At 39.9% G+C, this 10,763-nt stretch overlaps 1 protein-coding gene across 3 annotated transcripts in view; it reads right to left on the bottom strand.

Annotated features, from left to right (window-relative positions):
- Positions 1 to 3,668, bottom strand: part of fli1 (Fli-1 proto-oncogene, ETS transcription factor) — an 18,991-nt gene extending 15,323 nt beyond the window's left edge. For 2 of the 3 annotated variants that reach the window (XM_016279586.1, XM_016279588.1), the window contains exon 1: positions 3,476 to 3,668. In XM_016279586.1, coding sequence (XP_016135072.1) covers positions 3,476 to 3,493 — 18 coding nt within the window. In that variant the 5' untranslated portion in view covers positions 3,494 to 3,668. The remainder of the gene's footprint in view (positions 1 to 3,475) is intronic. The other variant, XM_016279587.1, reaches the window with a different exon arrangement.
- Positions 3,669 to 10,763: the final 7,095 nt, after the last annotated feature.

The following is a 10,763-nucleotide window of genomic DNA, read 5'->3' as shown; positions in this document are numbered from 1 at the left end:
GGGGGGTAGGTTTTTTTCCCCCCCCCCCCCCCCATTACCAAAGTAAATAGGGTAATTTTGCTTTTTATGTTGACTTCAACAGTTGTATTTATTATTGAGAATATAATAATCATCATCATCATAATAATTACAGTGAACTTATAACAACTGTCACAAAAGAAAAAAAAAACATTAACATCACATTGACCAACTAAACCTTTTGTTTTGGAGAAGAATTTCAAGATGTGACTTTCAATAAGTACAAGATTTCTTAGTCTTGTTCGTGACTCATATGTAAGACAACAGAGGCAGATAGATCTGTCCAGGGTCACTTCTACATTTGCTCTCATTGCGGGCGCTCAGCTGGGGTGATGTCGTTTTATTAAAGAAAACAAACGCGGCAGACAGGCCCCTCCGGAGAGAGCAGCGTCTACACGTGCATGTGATCGTCTCCATTCACATCTCAGTCGAACCTTTCTTTCGCTTTTCTGAAAACTATCATGACGATTTCCCGCTGTTATTTCAGTTACAAACATCTGTCAAACCCTTAACGTTCACTAAACTTTACATGCTCAATAAATGCATACAAAAAAAAATGAAGATATACAAACACAAGGCTTTGAAAGATGTGAATCGTTGTGGATTTCCAGAGCGAGTTTAGATACTGTTTGATCCCAAAGGAATGATTCCTCCTCTGCATTTCTTTATAGAAACATACTTTTTGAAAAGCATATACAGCATCCAAATATCAACTTTAGTGCATTTCACAACTCACACTGCTGTTTTTGCAGATTAAAAGTAAATGGCAAAGGGGATCATGGGACACTCTCTTTTTCCCTCTTTGGCTTTTGAACTTTGGTGACAGTCGTCATCAATTTGATCAGCGTCCCGCGGACAGTATCGGGGCGACCCACAGCAGCAGCCTGTGGCATGATAAGTATGGCAGAGTTAAGGAATGCCTTCATGGTGCCAGATAAGACCAGAGCTGCTATTATGACTGTTACACGTTACTTACACGCAGACATATCAGCCTCCACCATATAATTCATGATTGGCAGTCAGTCGTTCCCAAGATTACAGAGGGTTGTAAAAATAGGAAAATCTAATTCCACACTCACGCTCGTATATACGTACACACAGGCCTGTCAAAAGGCGAAATTCCTTCATCTCTATGAAACAGAGTGCTAAGCGATGGTCAGCGTACAAGTGCAAGCTTCTTGTTACAATGAGGTTAAAATACTCACAAAGGTGCTATTATACTTAGGCTATAAATTGGCCGTGTCTGCATGGCTCGCAGAACCACAGGCTAGTTTGGTGTTGTAGATTTATGGTGAGGTACGCCAACAACTGAACATGCTGCATAAATAATACATTATGCTACCGTGTGTTTTGATTCTCACCAGGAAAAGTAATTTAGAAAAATGTCATATTAGAATTCTAACAGCCAAACTAATCATCACGGGCCGTCCCGCAGAAGATGCGTCATTCAGTCGGGATGTGCGGACGCCATTAAAAGCACAGTGCTATTTTATACAGAACACATCCCTGTCTTTTGTTTCAGGAGGAAAAGGAAACCTGACAGGAAACCAGATTGTGTGGAACAGGAAATACCCGTGGATTGAAACCCCCTCCTCATTGTGGACTAAAGTGTACAGTTAAGAAATGAATCAAGAGAGCTATACGTGTCACATTTCAATGAAATGACACTAAAAATTCCTCTAAATTACATGAATGCTACTGTAGACACAGTACAGTACTCATATTTGATGGCTGTATTTGAAAATGAGTGAGGGTCGCACTTTATATTAGGTTTATTTTGCACACTATATTCTTATTAAACGTTAAAGCATGTTAGTGCAAGGTTAGTGTTAGGGTCATGCAAAATAATAAACAAACAATAAATATCATACGTGAATCTCTCAAAACAGAAGATTAGCATTCACAGAACAACGTTACCAACTAACCCAGTTGTTTTCTGTCCCCAGTGTCACTGTCTTTATATATTACTGTATATAAATTGACAAAGTACAGAAATATCTAACATATTTTATGTATGTTTTTAATATACAAAACACAAACATTATATATATATATATATATATTACTGTATATAAATTGACAAAGTACAGACAAAATGTCTTTTGTTTTTATATGTGTTTTGTATATTAATATAATTAATTTACAATTATTGAAATATACAAAACCACACAACCATTATCTTGTATAGTATCTTAACTGAGATATGATTTATGGTTTTGATTTAGTAAAAAATTACAGTACAGTAGTTAACTACAAATAACAATTTAATTATGTGTTGGCATTGTTATACTACTACTACTACTAATAATAATACTAATAATCATCATAATAACAATTTGTAACAGTAGTAATATATTTATTTATTCATTGTAATTTTTAACAGCCAGTCACAACAGTACTGATCATATAATAATAACAAACACTATATTTTTATTCTTAATGCCATATATTCTGCAAGGATTGTACGCTCTTTGAAGGAGTGCTGCTGCAATACAATCACCCTTTTTCTGTCCCCACTCACCCCAGTGCAGTCGAAACAATCTATTTAACATGATAAAATCTAACACACGCATGATGTGTACGGCCCCAAACATATACCACACCCAAAACCACTTATATGACCGCAAAAAAAGGAGAGTTTGAATCTGCAGCCCTCCCCTCCACACAAGAGTCAACAATCAATCAGTGATCGTTACCTTATTTGATGCTCAGAAATAGCGATTTCATTCAAATATCGATAGCTGTTTTTAATCAGAGATTCGATATGCGGATTATTATAATTGTTTTATGTATATATAAAACTATCGAAAATACACAAAGTAACGGTGTGGACCGCACACAAACAATTTATTTTATAATTTGTGTTAACAACCCATTCAAGAGTATTGTACAATAATTATCTTTAGTTATCAGAAGAAGGGAACGACTGTGGAGTGATATTTTATTGTGGGTGGGCTCGGCGTTTGAACTATATGAATGGTTGGAAAACCTCGGCACGGTGCCACTCCAATTGCGCAGCCACATCTCCAGCCTAAAGCTTTATGATTTATATAAACCACTGCACTGCATTCACACACACGCGCCACGGTATGCTGAAAACACAAAGCAGCCTCGTCGAGCACCGGGCGTTCGCTATTCTAATCCTGAAAACGAGATGTTAGATTTTTTTTTCTCTCTTTTTTTTTTTTTCTTGGCGAAACATCTTTACTCCATCACAAACAGCGGGTCTAGCCCGTGCGTTTTTACGAGCGTCCGAGTGTGTGTAGAATCCATCTGAACGCTCGTATCCTCCGCTAGAGTTTTCAACTTTCAAGAAAGTTTCGACGAAAAGGAAAAGGAAACTTGGAGAGAGAGAGAAGAGGAAAAGCGCTGCTCGGAGCGCCTGAAAAGTCCCAGACAGGCGTCTAAGCTCTCAGACTCTGTCCATCTCAGAAAGATCCCTCTCCTCCACTCTTACCTTAATAGTTCCGTCCATTTTGCGCAATTTTCAGTGGAGCCCGACAATATTCCAAACATGACACGCGTCTGAATTAATTCCAGCCCCCGGTATGTGGCGGAGAGACAGAGACAGTTTCGCCGGATGGTTTTTTTTCCTCTAAATTTGGGAAGTGAAGTCACTGCGCTTGAGAAGGAAGCCGTGTATGTGTGTGTGTGTGTGTGTGTGTGTGTGTGCATGTGTGTGTCACTGGCCCTGCCTTCATTACAGCACCCAAAGCAGGATATTTGTCCCGAGAAGATAAGACACCAAAACAATAGTGTTTCTTTCCTTTGTACATGTTTTTGCCTGGAAATATTTACAGAACGCCTTTCCAGCTCTTTACATTTGTTGCGCTTTTTCCGACAATAAAGTAACCTACGCGATTTGGCAGAAGCATCAATGCATCGAATGTGTGTTAAAAATAATAACAAATCTCAAATAGCCTAACAAATTAGATTAAGCTGATACAAAATATAATAAAAAATACCAACTACATCTGGATGACTTTTTACATGAATGCAGGTTCATACGAGATCGAATAAACATATAAACTATAAAATTGTGTAATAATATTAGGATCGGTGTTCCGCTATAAAGGAAAGCACGAACTGGATCTACCTATGGTGAAGTGAAGAATGTGACGAGTCTGTCCGAACTGCAAAAACGGGTTTCCATTAATAACCCGCAGCGCCGAGTCTGTCTGCTCCACACGTGTGCGCACCTCTGACTGCACACGAACAGCATATCTCCTGCAAGGCTGTATGGACCATATAGAGAGGCTGATACCTCCTGTGTGCTTGCTGGTCGACATATTTAATATCTTCATGGGAAATGAGTGGAATCGTCTCTATTCTAGACTACATTTACTGTACATTAAATATTTAGGCTACTTTCGTCCTGGAAAAGAACTCTTAAATTATTTATCACGATAAAAACACGGAGTTTTGCAGTGTCAAACAAATCTATTTTGCACCAATATTATATGTAATAATAGGTAAGGTAATAATTCCATTATATTCTTTTGTGTACCTTGTTTGTCATTCCCTTTTCCAAATGCAGAGTCAGTCTCCACCCCCTACACTATTTCCCCCCGGTGCGCTCTATTACACAGCGCACTCCAGACGCTCAGCAAGCCCAAAATGTGACCAAACCCCCGGATCATGAGACCCCCTGACCGAGAGGGCCATGCCTAGGGGAGTGAGACTGAGTCTGCGCTGGCTGGCTGGCACGGTTTGTGACATGGGGGTCTAGAGGGGGGGGCCCCCCTCGAGAGCGCCACATCTGGATCCTGCTAGGGGTCAAGGCTTCTCCTGCCTGAGGCCTGCACAGTAATTAACGGAGACACCTTGTTTAACCATTTCGAGTCAGGGCCCCTCTCTCGTGCACAAAACAACACTGGTTTTTCTTTCATTCAAATAAACGGCGTTGGCATATATTAATCAGTATCTGTGTTCTGCATTCTTGGGGAAGGTGGAGTAAGGTGACAAAGCAGAAAGATTGAAATTGGGTTTTGGTTCCAACTAACAATTTACCCACTATTATTTATGGCCGAGTAATACTTGGATCATCATATCAGTTTTTTGGGGGGGACATTTGCATGCAGGTTGCAGTGGAAGGGTGGACATCATTTTCACAGAGTGTGGGACTTGACAGCTGAAACATATGTTTCCCTAGAGGGGACGCATAGACTCCACCATTCTTTTAATTAAAACCCCATTATCTCTGAGCGCATGACGAGACGGAGATCTGGCGGAGAGGGGTCACTAATGACAGTATAATTATGTTTTATGTTCTCCACTTCGATTATTATAAATGAGACGTCTCTTTGCTTGAGACTAAACTATATATCAGATAAATAGTGAACACAAGCGTTTCATTCAAAATTACATTGGTGGATTGAAGCAAAGCATTGATAGAGTAGATCGGTATGATATTCCTTGTTTGATGACAACACTTCAGACATCATCTGCTTATCTAAACCAAGGTTGTTTTCAGATACAGTGCGTTTTCAACTCTCAAGATGTAATGGTAACTTGTCCAGAAAAAAAAAATAAGTTTTATTTATGGAGCAAACATCTTCGTTGAGGTGCATCATTAAACCTAGAAAATCAGCCTCTTTTCCCGCGTGTCACTTGCCCAGGTCATTATGAGTCCAGCGGTAACAAACATTTTGGAAGGCCAATAAACAGATGCATGTTGGTTTATGTAGTGAGCCACAGAACATCTGGCTCGACGCTGGAGCTTGACAGCCAGGCATTTCTCCCAACCACGACCTGCGGGAAGCCAGTGGCCCAACGCTACTGGAAAAACCCTGAAGTGCCGGAGTAAGACTAACCCAGAGTGAGACCAGAGGCTTCCTCAACTTTAAAAGGAAGAAAGAAGCTGAACAAACGTGTGGAAACAACATGGTAAAGTGACTTTCGCCAGACAATTGCTTAATGGGCTACTAAAGTCTACAAGTTTAGACCTATTTTATATATCTATGTTTACCAAGATGTAGACCAATTTTGCTATCTATCTATCTATCTATCTATCTATCTATATATCTATCTATCTATCTATCTATCTATCTATCTATCTAGCTAGCTAGCTATGGTTTTGCGAAAAATATTGGAGCAAGGCTGTCATGTTTCTCAAGACCGTCACGCGCGAAGAATGATACGAACTTCGAAAAATAGAGACTTCAGCACACAACAGCAAACTGTCTGGCCTCCTGCTCCGGGCCATAATTAATTTGACATTTATTTTTATTGGAAAGCCCCAGTCTCGCCCGGACTTAACCAAACACAAACCTTAACCCGTGGCTTCGCCTGAATGAAGCTGGATATTTCTCCGAAACTGGCCTTTCTTGAGGCGTGCTGAGGTAAATCCCCTTTCCCGCTCAAATTCTTCCCGCCAGCAACAAAACCCAAATATGACCAAAGTTTATCTGCAGCGTACGAATTAAAGAGGGGGAGGGGCACATACTTGTGGACACATTTCTGGAACAGATTTGACAGATTTGACCAAAACAAAAACTTGGGTTTGGTTGTATTAGAAGAATGCTCTAATACAGACTCACGCTGTGGCACTTCGCCATAAATAACCATCCAAATATGCCAATGTACCTTTCAGCCTCTAAAAGAACGAACAGTGATAATAGCCTACAACATACCTTAGACTATATAAAGTGAGCAATTCAGTAGAAGTGGCACAATCAATGCGGGCTTATACAGTAGACCCCAAACCCATCTGTAGAGATTCCATGAACAGTTCTATATGGAAACTTCCCTATGCATGGTTGGTCGAACTTAGTTCATGCAAAAACAGATGTCTGCCATTTGCAATGTTTACATTCTCAAAGACAATGTCAAGAGAAAGAGATAGAGAGAGAGAGAGAGAAAAGCACCATGTCGAATTCAATAATGTGCAATAAGTAACAAAGCGACATACCAAAGTGGACAAACTCAAATCATTCGCCTATTAAAAGTAGTTCCACGTGCATGTGTTTTTATCCCGGAAAAAAAAAAACGAAACGATGATTGCAGAGCGGCAAAAACGATCTGGTCAAACTAAAATCAGAAAGAACTCATGCTCAACTTTTGCAGCGCTTAACCTCAAACACAGAATATACTCACCTGTCTCGTCTCTGTCACTGGGTATTTTTGAACTCTTCTCCAGTCTTAAATAACTAGTCCCGTCTATGAGAAAGTGATTGTCATGGATAAGTGTGAGTTATGTTGAGGAGGCGTGAGAGGAGGAGAGGATGAATGGGGAACGTGAGATGGGAGAGCAGCGGCTCGCTGGCCGATGAGCCAATGAGGAAGCACGAGCTCCCCCTGAACATCCACTGAACCGTGAAATAAGGGAAATCTGACTGAAATGAGCACAGCACCATAAAAGAGAACGAGAGAAGGGGGGAAAGCGTCAAGAGTACTGGAACACATCCGAATATATTCTGCAGATATATGTAAACATTCGAAAGTTTGACAATTTCGTTCATGCATTCACTTGCTTATTTATTTCGTTCATTCGTGCCATTTCGAAACTATGAGCATTTGCAGAGCACACAACACAAAAACTAAACAGCGCAAAAAATAAGTTAGTAAAAATGTGCTTCGTGGTATAGTTATTGATTGGAAATATGCATTTTATTGTATTATTATAATTTTTTTTTATTTTAGCGATGCCTGCCAGAATCGTCGTCTTGTGAGGATGAACGCGCCCAGTGGGCTCCTGACACATCCACGCGTCACCCCTGAGCGTCTCTTTCCTGTTAGGTTGACCCTGTTCACTTCACTAACTCCATTTCCTCCAGCCGAGAACTCGTTCAAAGAACCAGCGGCAGGTTTACAGTCGGGAAAGGCGCTGATGCATGACGCTTGAATATCAGCGAGGAACCAAACACTTGATAAAGACTCTCATTGATCTGAACTGCTTCTCAGAAAAAAAAAACGAAACGATGATTGCAGAGCGGCAAAAACGATCTCGTCAAACTAAAATCAGAAAGAACTCATGCTCAACTTTTGCAGCGCTTAACCTCAAACACAGAATATACTCACCTGTCTCGTCTCTGTCACTGGGTATTTTTGAACTCTTCTCCAGTCTTAAATAACTAGTCCCGTCTATGAGAAAGTGATTGTCATGGATAAGTGTGAGTTATGTTGAGGAGGCGTGAGAGGAGGAGAGGATGAATGGGGAACGTGAGATGGGAGAGCAGCGGCTCGCTGGCCGATGAGCCAATGAGGAAGCACGAGCTCCCCCTGAACATCCACTGAACCGTGAAATAAGGGAAATCTGACTGAAATGAGCACAGCACCATAAAAGAGAACGAGAGAAGGGGGGAAAGCGTCAAGAGTACTGGAACACATCCGAATATATTCTGCAGATATATGTAAACATTCGAAAGTTTGACAATTTCGTTCATGCATTCACTTGCTTATTTATTTCGTTCATTCGTGCCATTTCGAAACTATGAGCATTTGCAGAGCACACAACACAAAAACTAAACAGCGCAAAAAATAAGTTAGTAAAAATGTGCTTCGTGGTATAGTTATTGATTGGAAATATGCATTTTATTGTATTATTATAATTTTTTTTTATTTTAGCGATGCCTGCCAGAATCGTCGTCTTGTGAGGATGAACGCGCCCAGTGGGCTCCTGACACATCCACGCGTCACCCCTGAGCGTCTCTTTCCTGTTAGGTTGACCCTGTTCACTTCACTAACTCCATTTCCTCCAGCCGAGAACTCGTTCAAAGAACCAGCGGCAGGTTTACAGTCGGGAAAGGCGCTGATGCATGACGCTTGAATATCAGCGAGGAACCAAACACTTGATAAAGACTCTCATTGATCTGAACTGCTTCTCAAATTAGGTCTGAGCGTTTTTTAAACAATTGCTTAAAAGGCTTGATGACACTTTACATCGTGTTCATAATTACTTTTACACATGTCCTGAGTGAACAACAAACATGCTTAATATAAGTTGCTTGTGATTGCAATTTGCTAGCTATTGTAATCTATGTGCCCATGCTATTGTAATCAATTATTACACAATGGAAAATGTGCAACATGCAGGGTGCAGCAATAAAAAAAGTGTTACAATATCTTACAAAAATATGTATATGCCTTTGCTAATGGATTTTTGTCAAACTATTTAGTTTGAGCTCATAGTCCCTAAACTACATTGATAAATGTGTTACCTGTTCACTTCACTAACTCCATTTCCTCCAGCCGAGAACTCGTTCAAAGAACCAGCGGCAGGTTTACAGTCGGGAAAGGCGCTGATGCATGACGCTTGAATATCAGCGAGGAACCAAACACTTGATAAAGACTCTCATTGATCTGAACTGCTTCTCAAATTAGGTCTGAGCGTTTTTTAAACAATTGCTTAAAAGGCTTGATGACACTTTACATCGTGTTCATAATTACTTTTACACATGTCCTGAGTGAACAACAAACATGCTTAATATAAGTTGCTTGTGATTGCAATTTGCTAGCTATTGTAATCTATGTGCCCATGCTATTGTAATCAATTATTACACAATGGAAAATGTGCAACATGCAGGGTGCAGCAATAAAAAAAGTGTTACAATATCTTACAAAAAGATGTATATGCCTTTGCTAATGGATTTTTGTCAAACTATTTAGTTTGAGCTCATAGTCCCTAAACTACATTGATAAATGTGTTAAAAAAAGAATAAACAAAGCAGTAAAAATATTTTTCCCAGTAATCTCTGACATAAACAGAATAGCACGCCATGTTCCCGTAAGATCACATACATAAATTATTTTGAACAATAGCAGGAAACTGCCACCTTACCCAGACGAGAAACATATCTAAAGGCAACCGTCACTACTTTCAGTGGCTGGAAGTCATTTACAACATGTAAAAAGCTCAATTCTTACATTCTTTAACCAACATACAACAGTTTTATTCTCTACACTCTTATATGTTATTATTATTTCTTTTATTTCTCAGTGTATCCTGCCTGAGGAGCTCCTGGAATTTTTACAGAGTCCGAGACTAAGAAACACACCATTGGCTGGATGACGCACTTCCAACCAAATGCCTTTAGACAGGAGTGAGAAACAATAAACAGTGCGAGTGTTAGTTCTCAGCAACTGGTTGTTGTTGTTTTTTCTGTCCATTGTCTTGTTGCTTTAAAGTTGTTACTGTAATCATGTTTAGTAATGAGTGAACTAAGAGATCTAGACAGACAAGTGTAAAATGAATGAAAAAAACAAAGATATTCAAGCATGATAAAAACTGTTCCCAACTGCAGTGGTCTACACTCTTGAAAATAAAAGTTCATTTGTGGTTCCATGAAGAACCGTTAACATCCATGGGACCTTTCCATTGGACAAAAGCTTCTTTATATTAAGAAAACGTTTCTTGAGATTATTAAAGGGGTCATATGATACTAAAAAGAACATTATTTTGTGTATTTGGTGTAATGATATGTGTTTATGCGGTTTAAGGTTAAAAAAACACATTATTTTCCACATACTGTGCATTATTGTTTCTCCTCTATGCCCTGCCTTACTGAAATGTGTCAATTTTTACAAAGCTCATCGTTCTGAACGCGAGGTGTGCTCTGATTGGCCAGCTATCCAGTGTGTTGTGATTGGCCGAATACCTCAAGTGTGTGACGGAAATGTTATGCCCCTTACCATACTGTGATGCCTGCGGCAATCACATGTGACGACCCCGGGCCGGACTCCGCTTCGTCTATTGTGAAAGCCGATCCGGCGATCGACAGAGTGAAGTTGAAGTATTTCCTCAGCGA

The sequence above is a fragment of the Sinocyclocheilus grahami genome, unplaced genomic scaffold (genome assembly GCF_001515645.1).
Source record: "Sinocyclocheilus grahami isolate Dianchi unplaced genomic scaffold, SAMN03320097.WGS_v1.1 scaffold132.1, whole genome shotgun sequence".
Lineage (NCBI taxonomy): Eukaryota > Metazoa > Chordata > Actinopteri > Cypriniformes > Cyprinidae > Sinocyclocheilus > Sinocyclocheilus grahami.
This window is presented reverse-complemented; position numbering and strand designations above follow the sequence as displayed.